General features: G+C 42.3%; 1 protein-coding gene across 6 annotated transcripts in view; it reads right to left on the reverse strand.

Moving 5' to 3' along the window:
• ARHGAP26 (Rho GTPase activating protein 26) overlaps positions 1–22,239 on the reverse strand; it is a 414,027-nt gene that overhangs the window by 267,749 nt on the left and 124,039 nt on the right. For all 6 annotated transcript variants that reach the window (XM_045794390.2, XM_087862168.1, XM_045794392.2 and 3 more), the window contains 4 exons: positions 17,122–17,226; positions 15,292–15,421; positions 11,690–11,790; positions 5,621–5,715 (listed from right to left, as the gene is read on the reverse strand). In XM_045794390.2, coding sequence (XP_045650346.1) covers positions 5,621–5,715; positions 11,690–11,790; positions 15,292–15,421; positions 17,122–17,226 — 431 coding nt within the window. The remainder of the gene's footprint in view (positions 1–5,620; positions 5,716–11,689; positions 11,791–15,291; positions 15,422–17,121; positions 17,227–22,239) is intronic.

Here is a 22,239-nt window from a genome sequence, read left to right on the forward strand (position 1 = left end):
GGACATACCTGTCTCATATCCAAATTACCCCATTTTAGAAGGACATCGGTCATACTGGATTAGGGCCTACCCTCGTGACCTAACTTTAACTTGATGACCTCTGTAAAGACCCTGTTTCCAAGTAATTCTGATTTTTAGATACGGGGGATTAGAACTTACAACATATGAATTGAGGGATATACAATTCAACTCATAATAAATATCTTCTAAGAAAGTAAGAAAATACTCCCCTTTGTATCATATTGTGGCAACATCCTACAACCCCTCCAAGTCACACACACTCGTTTAAAGCCCAATAATAGTCTTAATGCTAGAGTCCCGAAATTGAATTTAAAAACAAAAACAGAATGTAAATTCAAAGCAGTATCACATTGATTTAATGGACATGCTATCTTGACCTCAACAACTTTTCACTTTAAAACTGAAGAAACACAGAAGAGTTTCTACTAACGTTAACTTTTCAAAGCTGGTAAAAATAAACCCTTCTGAAGGAAAGCCAAAGACATGAAAACATCAGCCTGTGACATATTTACTCAGAATAGTCCAGGGGTCTTCAACAAATTCTCGGGTCTGAACCTCCCGCAAAACTAGTTCTGAGAAAAGGAATCAAAGAAAGGCACTAGAGAGAATAAGGGACAGATAAGACATGATTATGTGGAATTAGGTAATTATGCAAAGTTACTATAGAAGGGTGTAAGAGACTGAGAAGAGACTATAAGCCTAGTTGAGATATCAAAAGAAAAGCAATTAGATACAAGAATTAAAAGATTTCTGAAATGTATTCAGTTTACAGAGAACCTTGGACACAAATTTCAAGAACTATGGATCTAAATCCCATACCTCTGAACTAACAGTTGATTTGATTTGCAGCTTGTTCATTGGTCAAAGAGTCACAACACTTCTTCCTTTAGGACATAAATGTCAGAGATTAACCCCTTTTCATCAGGATTTCAGAAGGAACAAATTAACAGCAATGTATTGTGTGATACAATGAAACCAACTGATAAATGGCACTGTTGCTTTCTGACTCATGCTAGGCTCCCTAGAGAAACAGAAATGAGTGTCATCTTAAAAATAAAAGGGAGAAGAGGTGTACCCAAAAAAACATGGCATTCACGGGACACCTGTGCACTATGTGCCTGGTGCCTGTGCTCTAACTGCACTGCCTCTTTAAACTGTTAGCCATGTGAGGATTTTCTGGAGGTCACGAGGCAGTAAGTGCAAGAACAGAAGCTAGTTTGCAGCTTTAGTTCATCCATTTGTTTATGATGCCACGTGCAAGTGATTACAGTGAGAAAGCACTTCTCAGATTTCACATCCAGCAAGTTGAACCTTCAGTGGTATCTCTAAAACCCAAGTACCAACAGCCCAGGGCTTAACGCTGGAAACGTTTCTAACGTATCCTGTTTTGAGGCAGCAGGGTGCCCTGCAGTGAGTGCCCATGCGCCTCAGTTCAAATCCTTCCTGAGCCTGGGGGAAGATGCACACTTCTGAACTACAGATTCCTCACCAGTAAGGTGGATTAATTGGAGCACAATCCTCCTTGGACTGTAATGAGGATAACATGAGAGTGTATGAACAGCGTTCAGCTTCTAGAAAGTGTTCTCTTATTGCTGGTTCCCTCACCCCTCCTCCACCTTTAACTTAAAAAGTGAGTTTTACGATGGTTGCTGCTGTTGCTTTTTTCCTGGTCATCTCTTATCAGAGGCTGGAAATCACCTTTTCTACTAGCTATATTCTTCTCCTCCATATGGGTAAAAATTAAGCAGATTCATAAAGAAGCCTCAGTTTTTTAGGTTTCTGTTTTGTTTTACTGTTGTTCCTTGTTACAATGTTTTTAATAAGGAAACATTTTTATACTCTAAAAAATCTGTAATGTGATAGGCATGGTGTTTAATGCACCAATTATTAGTGAGAATAAAGGACAAATGAAGAGCTTGTTCCAAAAGTGGATTTCAGAGTCTCTCTCCAGGAGAGTCAGACGGACTGTGTAGGTCTGGGGCAGGGCCAAGAAGCTGTAGCTCTAACAAGCACCCCCGTGAACGCTGAGTACAGGTGGTTCTCACCACACAGTGAGACATGCTCATGGAATCAACTGAAAAATACTGACTGGCTGGAATATCACTTCCTAAAGGCTATAGCCTCTGTTAAAAAATAACATAAAATATCAGCACTAAGTCTAAAAGATGTAAGTATTCAGAATAACCCTAAAAACCCACCATGTCATATATTCTAAGTCAAAATACTACTTTAGCATGTATGCATACCTTAATAGAGTAAAACGTTAATAGCCACTACATAAACATTTATAAATATAACCATTTCCTCTTTTAACTTCCACATGTCCTAGGTGCTAAACTTGCATTTTGTCCCTCTACCTCTCTAGCCATTCAGGTACAGCTGAGAAATCTGGGGAAGGCACTGGTTGGAAAGGTAGCAGGAATCAACTCCTTGCTAAAGCACACTGCGGAAAAACCAAGGTGCAGGAATCTTCCAGAGGAGAGGACTCTGGGCAGAGCTCCCAGGAATGTTGCCAATGAACCCATGGAAATGCTTTTCCTTCTCTCCTTAGTCCCTTCCTGGATGGGTAAGAAAAATGCAGAAAGACCTAAGCCAGAACAGGAGACAGATAAGGAAAAATTCTGCCCAACTGTAACCTAATCTTTGAGTTCAAAGATAATAACCTATATAAAAAACAGAGAAGTGTTTCATACATGTTCTACGTTATTTTAGGTGACAGCCAGGAGACACAGAAGACGCTCAACCTCAGAAAACAAAGTTTCTTAAACTCCCAGGTCCTAGAAACAGGATGCATGCACGGCCTACCTAACAGGGCAAAGTGGGAAAGAGCCAGCACCCATGGGGCTACTTGTTAGGTAGTGATGGAAGAGCCTAGGTGGTGGCTCTTATTGGAGTTTCCAAGGAAAAGGCAAAGCAGGGCAGGGTCAACAGTTTATTGGCTAGTTTGAATAATTTCAGGGGGCTCTAAGCTAGAGGAGTGGCCCTCCTTGCCTGGTACCTGGACCTCAGATAATTAAAGCCACGGAATATGGCCTCCTGGGGACTAAGCGCCAGGTGGAGGAGGCCTGGCTCTGGGTTGGTTAATTTGCATGTCGGTGGCATGCTGGAGGCTGTGTCCTTTGATCTCTAAGAATTAGCTAGCTCTGGAAGGGACAGTCTCTCCCCAGCCAGAAAGGTTTTTAAGGTGTCCTAATACCACAATATACAGATATAAAATATAAGCAATAGGACAGAACTAGCTACTCACCTCCTGTTACTATGAGGAAATTCACCTGCCTCTTTCAGAACCCCAACTGAAACCCCTCCGTGTCATCCCCAGGGAACCAGAGATAGCAACTTAGGACAAATCCACTTTCCAAAACCACTCAGTATGTTCAATGTAACACATTTGCTCTCAGCTTATAATTGGGACATGCAAAGCTTTTAAGGGTATAATCAAGGGAAAAAAATGGTAGGAAGTATTAGGAAATGAGAAGGAGGCACCACGTTGAGTTTTAATTGCCTAAAAAGCAACTCTCTAAAACTTCTGGGAAAACTTCTGAGGAAGAAAACAGGAAACAATTCAGCTTCAGAAATCATCTCTGAGCTGGCTTTCAGATAGGGGACAGCTGCAATGTGAGGCACACCTTCTTCCAAATAACCATACAAAGAGATGACAGTCTCTAGAAACAGTTGACAAACATCAAACAACTAACTCTGCTTTTAAACACACACGTCTTCTCCACCTCTTTCATGGATGCTGACAATATGAATTCCCTTAGACTCCCTACTGAGAACAGAGACACATAAAGGTACTTAAACCATCCTGAGTGAGGATTTGTTTAAAACCAAGAATAACCATGGGGCGCCTGGGTGGCACAGCAGTTAAGCGTCTGCCTTCGGCTCAGGGCGTGATCCCGGCGTTCTGGGATCGAGCCCCACATCAGGCTCTTCCGCTATGAGCCTGCTTCTTCCTCTCCCACTCCCCCTGCTTGTGTTCCCTCTCTCGCTGGCTGTCTCTATCTCTGTCGAATAAATAAATAAAATCTTTAAAAAAAAAAAAAAAAAAAAAAAAAACAAGAATAACCAATTTTGGTGTGAGGCAGACATTTTGCAATTCCCCTATACTACCCTAGTTCAATGTATGTCCTCACGCACCCCTTTTCTACTACCCTTCCACATCCCCAAACATGGTGAAGAACTGGGGTACTTTCTTTTCTTTACAAATTATGTTTACTTCTCATCATTTCCAGTCTAACCTTATAAAATAATCAAGTCTGGTGAACGTGCAGGACAAGCTAATTAACAAATAACAGCTAACACTTGCTGAGCATTTATTATTTGCCACCCTGCCAAGCTTTTTACGTGCATTATCTCCTTGAATCCTTACAATTCTAGGAACTAGGTACTATTACTATCCTCATTTTCCAGATAAGGAAATCGAGGCCCTGAGAGATTAAGTAGTTGTAGCTGAAAGTCACGTGGCTACAAAGCAGCAAAGTCCAAATTTAGACCCAGGCTGCCTAACTTGAGAGTCTAAGGTATAATGACTAAGTGCTGAAGAGATGAGGTAGTTTCCATAACTTCTGATTAAAGCCAAAGGGCATGCTCCCTCCACGGGAGCTCAAGCAGCCTCCAGCAGTTGCAGTGCAGGGAGACATCACGGCAGAAGAAGGCATTCCAAACCTGCCAACACCCCAGAAGGCACTCACTCTCCATCTTCTAGAATCAGGAAAAAGTGGCCCTAAGTAAATAAATGTCCCAGAAAGGGCAGAAATACTGGCTTCACAAAACGGTGGGTGTGTGTGTGTGCATGTGTATGTGTGTGTGTGTGTGTGTGTGTGTGTGTGTGTGTGTGTGTGAATACAGGGGAGAAATGGCATTATAGGAGAATCATGCTGGGATTTAAGGATCTTTAATGCTGGCACTGCTGATCTTGAACAGACAGCACAAATAAGCTTAACACGTGGCTTTCACTCAAGGAATTAACCTGTTGCCAAGTAAAGTGTTTCAAAGAATTGGAATGTTGTCAAACTAGCTTAACGCCATGAAATGGTACAACTTAATGAGACTCCATAAATATTGAGGACTATACCACACAGCTCCCTCTGCAAAAAGTGATTTTACAAGTGGTTTGCTGTCTTTCCTGGGAGAATACACACAGTGGTAGGTGAAATGCTACAACTAAAAGCTGTCTTTTTTTAACTGAGCACAGCTTGTTCCACCCTTCACTTTACCCCGATTCCTTTTGGACCACTTTTTAAATTTAAAAAATTAAATATTTTTAAAGCAAAAAAATCTCAAATAGCTCATATAATCATGCTCAACAGTTTTCTTTAAACATCTACTCAACCTCCTAGGATAATACACTTTACTTCTCGGGAAAGCCCTAACGTTAAAGCAAACCAAACCAGAGGCTCAGCACTGAACTTACAAGAGGGAAGAAGCTATACTGATCCTTGCAGACCAGCAATTGGCCTAAGTTCTATTCCAAACTGAGTATTTGGAAAAGGAGGGGTAGTGTGAGATTGGATGACAGAAAAGCTCTGACTGAATGGAAAAGGTAAAAAATCCAAATTCAGTAATATCTGTTCCTGAGCAAAGCGTGACAGGTACTCACCTGTCTACTGCTTCTACGTCAAAGCAAAACCTCTTCTCGATAGAGTCTGTTTTCCGGCGGGTGCAGGATTTCAGGGTGACGGATTCATCTTCTCCCTGTTAGGAGCACACAGACTATTAAGATGAGGCCTGAACATCAGCTATGCTATGTGCCTCTCCAGCATACCACAAACATGCCACATCAACAGGAGTGATCATTCCATCTTCTCAAGCCCGAGTGTTCACGACCCACAGGAAGGTGGAATGTTGATCAAAATCCTTCCCTCAGGCACAAGACTCACGCAGCTAAAACCTGTAAACCAAGTTGTACTTCGAGCCAAACATCTCTAGTTTTTAGTTCTAACACATCATGATGGTACAGCATCAGCCCATGCTACATAAACTCTTGTTGATGATGTCTGCAACAGGCTTAATTTGCTGCGGTTTTTAAAAAATTTATTTATTTATTTGAGAGAGAGCCTGCATGCGCACCATGGAGTGAAAGCGGGGCGGGGGGGGGGGGGGCGAGGCGGAGGACAAGCAGACTCCTCGATGAGAGCAGAGCCCCACATGGGGCTCAATCTCACAACCCTAAGATCATGACCTGAGCCAAAACTAAGAGCTGGAGACTTAACCAACTGAGCCAACGAGGCACCCCTAATTTGCAGGACTGATAAGGGTTAAACCAGATGACTTGCAGGTCTCCTCCCGACTCTGAGTTAGTTTCTATGTTTCACCGCCTCCACTTTTTCAGGAAGGCCTTCCTGGACCAGGTCAAATACCCCCAAGATGCATTCACATAGCACCACGTACTTCATCTCCCGCACCGCACTCATCGTAGCTAAAATTGCCCATTGATGAGGGCGATGATTCCAATCATGTCTCCCTCCTCATTAGACTCTAAGTTCCCTGAGGGCAGGGACTGTGTCTGTTCTTGCTGATACCTGTGCTCCCAGAGCCCAAACAGGCCCCGGAACAGAGGAGATGCTCAGTAAATAGGTTTTTAACAGCATTACAAAGGTGTAACTAATGTATAATAAACTGTACATGTCAATTTATGAGTTTTAACTTCTGTATCTCTCCATAAAATCAACACCGCAATCAAGCTAATGCACATTTCCATCACCCCCAGAAGTTTCCTTGTCCTTTGAATTCCACCCCTCCACCCAGTTCACCCTCTGAGGCAAACACTGAATCTGCTTTCTTGTCATACAGACTAGTTTGCATATTCTGTAATTTCATATAAACGGAATCACATAGTATGTGCCCTTTTATTTCTGACTTCTTTGACTTGGCACAATTCTTTTGCTATTCACATATGCTATGCAAATCAACAGTTTGTTCCTTTTTACTGCCAAGCAGTATCCCATTGTACAAAGAGAATCCAACAATTTTACCCCATAGTGCTCTTTTATTGCCTAAAAACATAGAGGTTTCTGTCCCTGATTTCTTCTCTTTTTCCCATGTAAGAATTTAGAGTTCCTGTTTCTCTTGCCTTTGCCAATCCTTTTCTCTAAACAAGGGGGAAAACTAGCAAACTTGCCTAATTTGTTGAAATAGGAAATGTGACCACAAATGGTAAAACTTAACCACCCCCTAGGATCACAATACCACACAAAACACAGAAGACCTAGCAAGAGATGGTTTATATTCACAAGCCTTATCTACTGTGTTTTTTAGGGGGTAGAGAACACCAGGTGGAAAGGTCCTGTGGTCAGGGTCCATGGAGCCTGGGAGAAACTGAAAGGCAGCCAGTATGGCTCAATCCCAGAGTGAAAGGCAAACTGGCATGAAAGAGTCTAAGGGAATCAAGAGCCAGATCATGCACATTGTGCATGAGAACCTGAGAACCTGAGAACCCATAACCTGAGAACATGGGAAACATAAATAATGAAGGGTTTCAAGCAAGGGAAGGGACGAGGTCAGCTTTGGACTGCTCCGGACCTCGCACAGAGAGAGCTGCCTCATCTCAGAGGCTAGGATACAGGGGAATTCTCTTTCACCACACACAGGGTCTGGTCTCCAAGATGATGGAACAAATCTGCTCACACATCCTTGCCTGAAGCTAAGAGAAAAGCAGGTACTTTTACAGGAAAATAATCCAAATGAAATGGACAGCAAAGTGAAGGAAAGGGAAGTGAAAAAGCATGCTGGAAAAAAAAAAAAAAAAAACCACCCTATTACCTATGTTAAGTCTACCACCACCTCCTAAGAGAGATTTGTACAAACACATATATCATATATAAAGATGTCACGTGATTCTCCTGTACAAACCAAGATGGCATCACCTCTAGACAGCCAGTCTTCCTATTCCTACACCCTAAAGCTGAGGATATAGAGTGATGTCAGGCAGAGTCATTATTTTATATATTTTTCTATTACCATACTATTATTAGCAGCAGCCGCCTCCAAATCAAGAGATGCAGACTCCAGAATCAGGGTCTGAGGACTAGCTCTGTAACTCATCAGTTGTACGGCTTTATAAATCATTTTCTCTCTCTAGACCTCGATGTCCTCCTTTATGAGGGAGAAAACTGGATCAAACAGGATAATATAGGACAATACATGGTGTTAGAAAAATATAAGATAAATTTAAGGAATTATTAGGAAAATTAATTATTGTACTATCAAGCTAATACAGAACTCATTGTGTGTCAAGCTTTGTTCCAAGAGTGTATATACTAATTCATATAAACTTCTTAACAGCCCAGTGAGGTGTTTATTACTAACTCACTGAAGATGTGGGAGCCCCAAACATCCACCATAATTGGTTTCCGTCATTCACTTCCCAGTGGGATAAGACCAAACACAAAAAAAAGTTCTTCTTTTAAGGTTTAGGAAAGCACAAGGTCAAAAGCCCCAAAATAAAGACTGTGTGAGAGAATAATTTAGTGATGTTCATTTCTAGAAAGATAAGATTGGAAAAGGACTATGGCTAAACCCAAGAGAGCAAGTCTAACTCTATTTCCACTGTATAAAAACTAAGGAACACCTAGTGATTAATGTTTAATATCTTTTCCAATGTCATAATTTCTTTATATTTCTATAGTTGAACAATGTTGTTTTCCTGACATTACTCCACTCCTGAAACATTAAAAGAGCTTTGGTGTGTTCTTCTCTAATACATGGAAGGAAAAGAGATGCTGATAAATTCCTGTATTGTGGCCTAAGTAAAAGAAAGCCAGGAAGGAAAATTGGAAGTGGTACAGAGCAAGGGGGCAGTCTGACAGAGTAGCCAACAGTAATGACAGATGCATCTAACATTACTTAGCCAGGCAGTCTAATTCCAAAGCTGGTGCTCTTAGCCTCTGTAATGCCTAGCCACCCTCACCCTCACAAAAAATGCTTACTGGGGACTAATTCATCAACCTATTAGACACAGCTTAAAAATTATTTAAACATAGAATCAAATAAATTATGTAGAATGGTATCCAGAGATACAAACAGATGAAAAATATAAATGCTTCTGTTAAAAATAGTTAGCTATCTCCCAAAGTAGTTATGTCCAGAAGAAGATATGGAAAGGAGGCAAATTCAAAGTGATAAATGGTAAGAATTTCCCAAAGTTACTGAAAGACACCAATCCCCAAATACAGAAAGGTCCCAATTCCCAAGCACAATAGAATGAAAAAAAAAAAAAATACATAGGACCATCATAATGAAATGTAGAATAGCAAAAGGAAAAAAATGAAGATATTAAGAGCAGACAGAGAGAAGACACATCACTGGAAGAGGCTGCAGCTAGCGAGTCCAGAGGAAAGGAGAAAGGCACAGTAGGGAGCTCTACAGCAGTGACAGCAGGGCCTACGATCAGAGCCGGCTGCAGGAATATTTCTTTTTTTTTTTTTTTTTTAAGATTTTATTTAATTTGACAGAGATAGAGACATCCAGAGAGAGAGGGAACACAAGCAGGGGGAGTGGGAGAGGAAGAAGCAGGCTTCCAGCAGAGGAGCCTGATATGGGGCTTGATCCCAGAACGCCGGGATCACGCCCTGAGCCGAAAGCAGATGCTTAATGACTGAGCCACCCAGGCGCCCCTGCAGGAATATTTCTTTTTTTTTTTTTTTTTTTTTAAGATTTTATTTATTTATTCGACAGAGATAGAGACAGCCAGCGAGAGAGGGAACACAAGCAGGGGGAGTGGGAGAGGAAGAAGCAGGCTCATAGCGGAGCCTGATGTGGGACTCAATCCCATAACGCCGGGATCACGCCCTGAGCCGAAGGCAGACGCTTAACCGCTGTGCCACCCAGGCGCCCCTGCAGGAATATTTCTATCCTAACTTTCTTCATGTCATGTGACTGTAATATTCCTCCCATAAAGAGGCTGGTCTGCATGCTCCCCAATGAAACTAGATGGGCTTGGGTGGACTTTTAGGACTGCTTCAATCAACAGAGCAAAAGGAAGGCTGTATGACTTCTAAGGCTACATGCAGTCTCTGCTTTCATTGTTGGGATATTCACTCCTGACATCTTTAGCTGCCCTGAGGCCACCATGCTGCAAGGAAACCCAAACTATCTCCCATTGAGAAACCAGACGGATAGGCCCTGAGACTAAACAGAGCAGGCAGGAAAGAGGGCAGGGGAGGAAGGAGATCAGGAGAAAGGAAGAGAGCCATAGCTGACCAGCCTTCAGTTGCTTCAAACCCTCACTGCTCCAGCTCCTGCCCCCATCTGACTGGAACCCCGAGAAACCCTGAGCCCAAAGCACCCATCCAAATGCTTGCCCAATTCCTGACCCACAGAAACTATAAGAAATACTAAAATGACTGGTGTTGTTTTAAAAGTTGCTAAGTTTGGACACCTAGGTGGCTCAGTCGGTTAAGCATCTGACTTTAGCTCAGGTCATGATTTCAGGGTCCTGGGATCCAGCCCTGAATCAGACTCCCTGCTCAGTGGGGAGTCTGCTTGTCCCTCTCCCTCTGCCTCTCTCCCTGCCTCTCTCCCTCTCCCGCTGCTCATGCTCTCTCTCTCAAATAAATAAATAAATGAAATCTTTTGGGGAAAAAAGTTGCTACGTTATAATTAGGACACCTAAACCATTAGCTGGCAGCCCTCTTTGTATCAAGTAAGAGTGATATCCGTCAGTTTCACAGGACAAGGCCATTCAGGAATTTCTAGCATCTAAACACATTTGACATACTTAATATTGTATATATGTGAAATATAAAAACCTTTCTTAGTTGCAGTTCCTAATAGAACTTAAAGCTAAGAATATTCGCCTTGCTATAGTTACTGTCTAGGGTACTACTCCTCCTGGAACTACTGTGCAAAAGTAAGGAAAATTACAGCAAAGCAATCTTGAGAAAGAAGAACAGAAGTTGGAGATATCACAATCCCAGATTTCCAGATAAACTACAAAGCTGTAGTGATCAAAACAGTATGGTTCTAGCAAAAAAAACAGACATATAGCTCCATGGAACAGGACAGAGAATTCACAGATAAACCCACACCTATATGATCTATTAATCTACAATAAAGGAGGCAAGAATATACAATGGGGGAAACAGTCTCTTCAACAAATGGTGCTGGGAAAACTGGTCAGCCACATGCAAAAGAATGAAACTGGGATATATATATTTAAAGGAATATTATTCAGCCATGAAAAACAATGAGGTATTCCCACTTGCAACAACACAGATGGACCTAGAGGGTATAATGCTAAGTGAAATAGGTCAGACAGAGTAAGACAAATACCACATGATTTCATTTACATGTGCAATTTAAGAAACAAATAAACCAACAAAGAAAAAGGAAAAACCAGGTGGACAAAAAAACAGACTCTTAAATATAGAGAATAAACTGGTGGTTGCCAGAGGGGTGAGTGGGGGTGAATGGAATAGATAAAGGGGTTTAAGAATACACTTACTGTGATGAGCACTGAATAATGCATACAATTGTTGAATCATTATACTGTATACCTGAAACCAAATTTAATACTGTATGCTAATTACACTTCAGTGAAAAAAAAAAGTGTAAAAAAACAAAAAAAGAAAATGACAGCGACAGATTGAAGGTGTTGCTATACATATGCATTATAACCATCCTATGTTAGCCAAGCAAATCAAGCATGAAATTTAAAAAATGAACTCACCCCCTTTCCTCCTGACTTTTGGTCAAATGGTACCATGGTGATTTGTTTGGAATCCCGCTGATATGTACAGTAGTGCTTCACCCAAGAAGTTCCAAAGTGACCTGCAAGGTAGTATTTCCCATGAAACATCTCTGTGTGTCAGACGCATGCTGGAAACACACACACAACCCATAACCCACAGTGCTCACCTACCCTTAAACTGTTTCTAAGGGCAATAGAGTCTCCACCATCTAGACTGGAATAGGCAGAAATCTGATCCCACAGGCTGGAAATGGAATTGACCCAGGATGTTCCCTAGGGACCAGGGAAGACTGTTTCCCACTAAATGCTGCATCCAATGGGTCTTAAAATATAAGGGAAGTAGAGGTTCCCTGGGGAAATTAATTCACTTTCCCATCATCAATCTCCACTTGAAGTTTCCTTTCTCCCCTGACAGGAGTAAGATGACTGAGGAGAGAACACAGAAAAGCTCCTCAAAGTGCCTGTCACTGCTCCCATCTGGTGTGATGACTTCATGCTTCCCACACAGCTGCTCTGCAACTCTCTGCAAAGACATACAGGGGTTCTGACCTACTGCCAAACCGCTAATCTGTACTTTAGCGAATTTAGGATGATCTGAAAAGCAGACAGGCAAACTCTGACACAGAGATGTAAATGGAAGTAACTATAAATACCCAAATGTAATCTAAGGAGTCTGTCCCTCAATATTATCCCTCAGGAAAGAGGGAGATGCCCTTCAGTCAAATCCTAACAGTCTCTGATTTTATCTGGTGGTTGGCCAATCACTTTATCTTGAATAACAAAATATTATTAGAGGAAGAAGGCATCATCAGCATTATTAGCCTCCAAAGTCCTAAGTCAACACTAGCCTTTGATGCTCAGAGATCACAGAGCAGAAATGTTTGTTGTTGTTGTTGTTTTAAGTAGTAACAGATTTAACAAAGATTTAGTAGTTATTTTTCAGGGTATCAGAGCTCGTATCAAGTATGGAATATCACTTAGGAAACTAAAAAAGTAAAAAGCAACGGAGTAAGTGTCTACATTGAAGCATCAAAGACAAAAATACCAACCATTCTAATTTATTTCTGTAGCTCAGAGAAAAAATTCCAAGGATAACACAACACAAAGATTCTTGAAGTTCTGTACCTTAAATCATTTAAGCATCCAAACAAATAAGGACAGTACTGGATTTGGATTTAGCCTACTTAATACAACAGAAATCCCTAAGTCCATAAAAAGATGGATGGATGGATGGACAGACAGACGGATAGGAAAGAAGAGAATGAGGAGGGGAGGGCGGTCACTTCCTTGCAGTATGCTGAATGGCAGCTAATAAACGTGGAGGCGTGACAGAGCTGAGAAATCACTATTTTGCAATCATCACAGTAACCATCTGTTTAGTCAAGAACTGCCAATGGATGCTAACTCTAGGGAGGGCAAAGCTTGATGAGAAATATGGTCTTAAGAGGTCTTCCCATAGACTGTTAATGAGCTACAAGGGAAGAATCGTGACTGTACAGTGGATAATAGAAACGACTTTAAGTAACCAAAATTAACATCACCACTGAGGGGCAGATGGCCATCCTGTGCCACTAGATGTGGTACCCAGAGAAGAGCACAAATGTTACTTACGTAGGATTTGACAAGGGATGCCTAACCTGAATCTAATCATTGGGAAACATGAGACAAACCCACACTGAAGAAAATTCTAGAAAAGAACTGGCTTATACTCTTCAAAAATGTCAATGTCATGAAGGACAAAGAAAAGCTGAGGAATTATTACACAGTAAATCATGACAAGTAAACGCAGTATGAAATCCTACCTAGACAGAAGGAAAAGATAATACTTTATAAGGGTATTACTGGGACAACTGACGAAATTGGAATATGAGCTGTCATTTACATTAAATATCTTATCAGTGTTAAATTTGCTGGATATTGTAACTATACTGTGGTTACATAAAAAGAATATCCTTAGAAAATAGACACTAAAGTAAAGGAGCATGGGGTATGGAATTTGTTCCAAAAGGATTCAGAAAAGATGGCAATGTGTATGTGTCTTTGTGACTGTGATGTGTGTACACACACACCCAGAAAGAGAAAGAACTCAATAATTCTGGGAAAATGGTAAAAATTCATGCATCTAGATAAAGGGCATGTGGTTGTTCCTTATACTCTTCTTGCAATTTTTCTTCAAGTTTCAAATTATTTCTAAGTAATAAGTTACCAACACTTTCAAATGAAAAGAGCTGTATCCCATTGATATGCTCTAGACTCATGCGTTTGAGAGTTAAAATCTGGTTCTAATGGTAATCAAGACATTTATGTTTTAAAAAGCATGTGAAGTGTTTGAAAAAAATTGTATTATTAATGTGAGTACAGATTTCATATATGTAAATGAATAATATTAATAAATTAAGTATTGTAAGTGGGCTCTGAACTATATTCAAGTTGACCTTAAACTTTTTGGGGTGGATCTTTCTCATTGGGCAAAAAAGGTAACACCTTATATTGAGGCCTACACAAAACACAGCACGACAGTACCTTCCACTTCTTACAAACCTCAAAAAGCTTATCCCTGTAAGAATAAAGGGCATAAAACCTCTCAAGATAACCAATGCCTCCAACCTCAAACCCCAACTACTGCCTCTATTGTCACCAGGCAACAATTTTAGGGCCAAGCAAACTTTTGGGCAATCACTAACTAGAATTATCACAGCAATCAAGTGTTCAGTTCCATTAGCAAGCTTCCAGGAGTGAAGACATTTGCCTTGCCCTGAATCAACAGAAGGACAGTAAAGAGTACAAAACCAGCAAAAATCTGGGAGGAGTAACATGTCCAACTGAAAAAGGAAGGATAGAAGATTAGGAGAACTATCCATTAAAAATATATATATATTGACCTTCTTCTATCCCTAGCACTCCATGAGCTAAGTCTGGAAGTGCTACCCTGAAAGCATGGCCCCACCAAAAAGCTTGTCCCCAGGCCTAGCGCAGTCGTCTGTGAGTCATCACAGAGAAGTTTGGGTTAGCAGGACCTGGTGTTTCTTTCCTTGACATCACATCAGCAGGACAATGGATTTCTCTTCCTACCTCTCAGGGTAAGTTTGTCTTTCTACTCATAAAATTTAAGTGCTGACATGACAGCAATTGTAGAAAGGGTCCGGCCTAAGTCATGATTGTTTGGTCCTTATTGAAACAAGTCTTGAATGGAAAAAATTCACTCCATATTAACTCCACCCAAAGGTATGACTGCTGATAGACAGTAAGGTCTAGCATGTGAGGCTCCGGAACAGCCTGCCAAGCGTGTGATAGGTAAAGCCATGCTTACGGTGCAGGCATGTTAAGTGCGACACTACGGAGGAAAAAACCACCACAGAGCCTCAATGAATTCCCCCTTCCCAAGGGAATTTCTGGTCACAAAGAAAATAGAACACATCATGGGGAGGTAGAGAAGACCTCTGGATATCTTTCCCTTAAAAAACGCAACTATCAACTACTCTCATTCACCTAAATCTGTATTTACGGAAGCTGTGCACCCCCCACCTCCTGGGCAAAAGGCATGAGTGTACGCCAAGCTGTTGTTCACCATCAGCACTCACGTTTCTCCTGAACGTACAGGTACCCTTCCATGGTGTAGGGACTGATGGTCTTGTGCTCAAGGGGATTCTCCTTCATCTTTTTCATCAATGATTCCACTTCTGACCTGGTGCCTTCAAAGCGATTTCTTGTCTAGGATGAAAGGCATTTTATTTCAATCAAAGAAATGAAACCTTATTCCCATCTCTAACAATTCACATCAGCCTATGGAACCCTCAGATCTAAAACCAGATAAGGAACATTCAGCCACCTAGGAACCAGGCAAATATTCACTTTCAAGAAGTATCCTTTGACCTTAAAGGCCTATACCAGAATGACTCTCAAAACCATCAAAATCACCTGGAGAATGTGCAGAAAACACAAATGTCCAGGCCTCACCCCTAAAGATTAATTTAGGACCTCTGGGGGGCGCCTGGGTGGCACAGCGGTTAAGCGTCTGCCTTCGGCTCAGGGCGTGATCCCGGGGTTATGGGATCGAGCCCCACATCAGGCTCCTCCGCTGGGAGCCTGCTTCTTCCTCTCCCACTCCCCTGCTGTGTTCCCTCTCTCGCTGGCTGTCTCTCTCTGTCAAATAAATAAATAAAATCTTAAAAAAAAAAAAAAATTAGGACCTCTGGACCCAGAAATGTGCATTTTAAACAAGCATCCCAAGGGACCCTGATTCAGACAGTTCACAGAATGGTCCCCAAGCACCCTTCATGACAGAGGGACTTATTTCTCCACTTGCAGGAAATACTACTTGCTGATGGTTCATAAGTGGTTCCTTCTTCAAAAGGCAGCTGCTTCACTCAAGGTAACTCCTTGCCCCCAGTGCAACCTGCACCCCATGACTAGTCAAGGCTAGGGGTAAAAGGGGAAGGGGCCCAAAGCCTGGCACTCTTGCTTCTACTGAGGCCACTGTGAAGGTCCATATCAGCTCCAGGACATCCCAGGGCATTGACTGAGGCCTCACAGCTCAACTTCTCCTGCAGGGGTCTGCTGCCCTCTCTCTCACAGGTGATTTTGCTGACCCTACTCCTCTGTAAACTTGCTACATGTAAACCTCCATTTCCGAGTCTACCTTCTGAGGAAGCTGGCCTAAGGGGAAGCCATGCTTTGTGAAACCCTGTCCGAGACTCTGCAACTTCCTGTTTTCCAAAAGAGAACCATGGCAGGGCTTCTAAATCCATGAAATACAACTCATAGGGACACAATTGGGTTTCTTTTCTCCACAGCATCCTCTAGAGACAAAGACAACATACAGACTAATATAGCCAGCCACATAGTGAAGTAGGGGCTTGAGACCGGTAACTGCTAACCAAAGGGCCCTTAGCACAATTCTGAGCACCGAAAGGTCCTGCTGGTTAAAATTTGGGGAAGGAGACTGGGAGTGAATGGCTCTAACTTGGATTTCCTGTGAGCCTTACTGAAAGTTGAACCAAGATAATATCCTCTGAGCTGAAGGCCAGTATGTATGCCCCACCCCCAACACCTGAACACCCTCCAAGGTCTCTTGTGGCCAGGCAGCTAGATGCACAGAAGGGAGGCTGGGCCGTCCACTGCCAAAGGAAATCCTGACTCTGGTGCTACAGATTTGAAACAAAAATATCAGCAGGACTTCCGAGAACATAAATAGTGCTTAGAAATAATGGAAAAGAGGATGATGCTCTAACCTGGGGCCACCAAGCACCCTACAAATGCCTGCCCCCAGCTGCCCTTTGAACCCAAGCAAGACCCATCTTCCTCATCTGCATTCCAATCCAAATAAGTGATCTCTATGCACTTAGACCCATACTTTGTGTTCTTTCCTTTCCTCAACCAGGGAAAGGAAGCCTATCCCTCTGCCCACTCACGTTCTGTATGCTAATGGTCAACTCAGTCTTGAAGTCGCTGAAATCCTTGGCCAGTTCATAACCATGGTGATAGAAAGTGAAGAGTCCTTGCAAGAATGCCAGGAGCTGTAATGAAAGAAGGGCACAGTTCACATTAGCATGCTAAATAGGTATTGTGCAGCTTTACCTGAGTTTCCAACCTTGGTTTGAAAGGCTAGATAGAACAAGCTATAAAAATGCCTAACATCTACTGAGTGTACTTGTATGCCAGGCACTGTCACATCATATGTCTGCTCTCACTAAATGCTCATAACAGCCTAGCAGGTAAGGACTACTGTTGTCGCCATTTCAATATTGAGAAAGCAAGTTCAGAAACGGTAAGTAACTTGCTCCAAAAGACAAAGTAAGCAGCCACCAGGATTTGAAACCAGGTCTCCATGGCACCAACATCTAAGCTCTTACTCTGAGCCTCAGCACCCTCAAAGAAAATCATTTCTTCAGAAATTGAAGACCAGTCTCCTTCAAGTCCCACTCAGTCTCCATCAAATACACGTGTAGTATCAGGTTACCATGCATAAAAGTATAGTTATATTGCCAGCCAACAGAGAGGGGAGAAGAGGACGATGGTATGTCCTGAGTCCACAGTGTAACAGGCAAAGTCAAATCAAAGATCAGACCCAGATCAGACTTCAGCTTAAGTGTGCTTCTGTGCTTTCCCTAAAACTATCCACAGGTAAACACTAGGGATGCTGTTATTAAATTATTCCCATGTTCCCACATCTTCAGTTATGATGGTTCCCCTAAATTCTCCTTTAAATACCCTTGAACTAAAAGGTATTAAGTCCTTTCACTGCGTAGTCTTGTCTTGAGTGAAGAGTGAAAGCACCTGTTCAGCACGGTTCTCACAACACACTTCATACAGTGAAAACTAGGAATGTTCCCACCCTGAGCCCTGCCTGTCTTCATTTCTCCAGGCTCAACCAATGTCCCTACCTTATCTCCACCCCGAACCTACACACAAATCTACTGTTGTTATGTTTCCCTGGCCCCTTCCTAAGTTCTAGGCATCTTGCCTCAGTTCCAAATCTCAACCTGGAGAAAGGATTGTAATAAAAGCCTCAACAAGCTTTTAGAAGAACCAGAACTTTACCTTGTCACAAGCTCTGTTGTACTGCATTTCGGGACTCCATCCCTGTTCTAGCTCAAACTTTTCAATGCCAACTCATATTTTCTCAGTGGTCCACTCTGACCTCCCTCACCTGCCTCTAACACGTGTTACATCAAGATACAGTTGCTTTACTTTATATTGTTAATTTTCCGGTCCCTAAAATGAACATATCTTTAGTAATGAAATATATTCTCACTTTGTTTTTTCACCTAACTCTCCTGAGAGAACTCTCTTCTGAGAGGCAGCCCTAACAATGATGGCAAAGGAAACTAATCCACCCCCGCTCATCTCCCACCTGGCTTGTGGCAGGAATGGTAAGCACTAAGGTACGTGCTACTCTACCTGAACTCAGAGCAAAGAATGGTCTTTGGACTGAGCCACATGCCCAGCCCAGTTGATTAAAGAGCTCAATACTGTGAAGTCAGGCAAAACCCAGCTTTTAATAATATGATATCCCGGCTTCCCACCACTATTGTCCCCAGAGCAACTATCCCCCTTAGATTCTCACAAGAGGTCAGAAAGCAGGCCTTTGCTCTGGCTCAAAAAATACCTAGTGACACCATATACAGATCACTAATATAAATCAGTGAACAAGTGGTAAAGATCTAGTCATATAGTCACCAAAGACTAGTAATAAATTCTTTTCTTGAAAGATGATGGAAGCTTTTGAACTTCCCCTATATAAAATACTTTTTTGAGAGGAAAGCTCAGGCTTTTCCACCTGGAAGGCTCCAGTAATAGAGAAGAAGAGGCCCTTATGCCAAAACTAAGTGTCAGTGTTCACAATGAAAACTGTTGTTTCTTATCTTTTCCTCCCCCTCCCCCACCCGCCCCCATTCTAGAATGCTGTGCCCATCACTTTTCCAAGGCACTGAATTATCCTCTCCTAGAGAATAATGCAAAAGATAAGCAGCTAATTCTAAAGTCATTTCTCCTGTTAACTCTGATTTATCTTCCACTTAAAGTCAATGGGGCCTCTCTTGCCCAAGGTAATTAAATATCCTCCAACAGCTCACTAAGGCACCACCTGGGCATGCACACAAGTGCTCCAAGGAAAGAGTTACTAGCATTTATTTTGGTTTTCACTTCCTTTGATATCATGCTCGATTGTCCGCTTCTCTATGGGAAATGATTCCATAGATACTGTTATCTTTGGCCCACTTCCCTTCTCCCCTGGCAGCATCTCTCTTCCCCTGGCCCACCTCCTGACATCCCCTTCCCACACACTGCATGAACCTTTGAATCCATTACCCAGTGGGAAATGACAGTCCACTCCCCAGAGGGCTGGGCAAGGCCCATAGAAATTTCCGACCCCAGAGCTGGGATCATCTGTCTGCCTCAAAGAAATGCTTGTACTCAAACACACAGAGGAAAAGCTCATTGTAGCCTCAAGGTGGTTGGCAGATAAGTCAGCACGTCCACACGGGCGCCTCCCTGAACAGTCAGCGACGCACAATCACAGCGCAATAAAGGAAATACCGCAGAAAGACCTTTCCCACCTCCCTTTGCCTTCAAGGGCCCCCATCCTTATTTTCTTCAGAAAATAACTAAAAGAAATCTATTTCTTACCAGACAACATAGATATAGATATCTATATATAGATATAGATTTTTTTTTAAGTAAGGAAAAATGTAAGTTCTTCATTTAGTGACGGTTGTAGCATTCTGGACTATCTGATAAATTTAGGTTGCTTCCATTCATAGAATAAAGCTACCATTACAGGCTGAATAGTGTTCCCCCACACTTGACAAAAAATTATGTTGAAGTCCTAACCCCAGTAACTCAGAATATGACTTTATTTGGAAATAGAGTCTTTATGGAGGTACTCAAGTTAAAATCAGGCCAGCAGGTCCTGACCTAAAATGACCAGTGTCCTCATAAAAAGGGGCTATGTGGACAGAGAAGCAGAGAGATGACAGCCACACGAGGACAAGGGATAGCAGTGATGGGCCTATAAAACAAGGAATGCCAAACACTGCCAGCAAACCCGCAGAAGCTACAAGGAAGAAAAGACAACTTCCCTACAGGCTTTAGAGGGAGCATGGCCCTACTGACACCTTGATCTTGGACTTCCAGCCTCTAGAATTATGAAAGGCAGTAAGTTTTTGCTCTGAGAACCCAGTTGGTGGTACTTGGTTAAGGCAGCCCTCACCAGCAAATATAACCACCAACAATCACTCATTCGCATGACAAAGAGAAAGGCAGATAGTAGAGTGATGAAAACCTGTGCTGGGCAAGCCACGGAAAGCCCTGTAACTCCTCTTGTCCAGGAGGACACTAATGCTACCTCCTACTGCACTGGGTGGCGGTGAAGACGGAGATCATCTATGCGGTGGCCTTAGCACAGGAGTGCTGACAAGAGCTGTTCAGCAAGGGGGATCTGCTCAGACGGATGTGTTAGAAGATGCACTGTGGAGGCAGTGTTCAGCCCAGCCTGGGGAAGGGGAGAGCCCAAGATAGTAGGATGCAACAAATCAAAGGAAAAAAAACGAAGGCCTACGATGGGGCAGAAGTAGTGAGAAAGGACAGGAAGGCACAGCACCAAAAAATATTCTCAAGGTACAACTCAGAGAATGCAGTGTCTGATGAATGTGGGGAATGAGTTCTCCGTAGCACTCCATAACCTTCAATTATGAAAACTCAGGGAACAGACGGAACGTGGCTTCACCTTCAAGAAATCAGGATGTCATTATCTGCAATCCAAAATCTCCAGAACATTTAGTACCTCAACAAGAAAATAAAGGCTTCCGGAGCACACACACAAAAATATGGTTTAGATCCCAGAAGTCTGAATTTTCTTCCTTTGAACACTAAAATTTTGTTTCTTTTTTCTGAAGGTCAATAACGTCCTGGTACTTGAAGTTACTTTCTAAGAAACAAATGAACATAGTCAATATGCATGGAGGTTCCTTGAATGGCTGAAGATTGCCTTGACTGCAACCACCTCAAAATATGAATACCCACACCAGGTGCCCCAGCAATCTAGTTCAATAAATTTCTTGTTGGTTTCCTTTCCACCTGTAAGCTATCAAATACTGTTTCAGAGAGACTAAGAGCCAGGCCACTCCAGTTCTGCTAGGTACCAGATGTCACCTTAGAGAATAAATGTGCTTCCATTTCCTCATCTGAAAACAGACATAAAACAGCAACTACCTACCCTCAGAGACAGTGTAAGGACTGGATGACATTATGGAGGTGAAGGAATCATTAGCATATGACACAGTTACAATAATCATCAACTGTTATTTCAGGGTCTTCTGCACAATCTCAGCCAGGGGCTCAAACTTAGAAGTGCAACAGAATCATTTTAGAGGGCTTACTAAAAGAGAGATGACTAGGCCCCACCCCCCAATTTTGGAGTCTGGGGTAGAGCCTGAGACTCTGCATTTCTCAGGCTTTGACAACCACGGACCCAATTAGCAGTGTCCTGGATCAATCCCTCCTGCTATCCATAGCTCCCGAAGCACTGACCTGCCCGTGAGGTCGTAGGTTGAGCAATGTCAACTTCTATAAAAAAGTGAAGGTTGAACATGTGAATTCTACATGCAGCTTCTCAACCAACTCATTTAATTTAACTGTGGGCAAGATCTTACCACTTTCTTTTCATTCTAATAAGGGACCAGAAATTTTTTTCGTTAGCTTTCCAAGTGCCTCCCTGCATGGCCTGGGACACATCCACAAATCACAACTGTTTTCCACTCTTTAAACCCCTCTGGCACTTCCCCACGTGATCCCTCCTGACCCAACTGGCACTGAGCTGCTTGCTCCCTCGGCTACCTCTCTATTATATGCATCGTGCTTCCCTAGTGAGGCTTTGAATTCCTCAGAAACAGCAGTGGGATCTTAAGCAATTTTTCTGGTAATAAGTAAATGCTTTCAGATTTACCAAGACTTTTTCTATTAAAACAGGTGGGCCCTGTTAATACTGCCACTTGACTCATTCATTTGCTCATCTAAGCAGACCCTGGTTG

The sequence above is a fragment of the Ursus americanus genome, chromosome 5 (genome assembly GCF_024610735.1).
Source record: "Ursus americanus isolate L20-20 chromosome 5, mUrsAme1.1.p, whole genome shotgun sequence".
Classification (NCBI taxonomy): Eukaryota; Metazoa; Chordata; class Mammalia; order Carnivora; family Ursidae; genus Ursus; species Ursus americanus.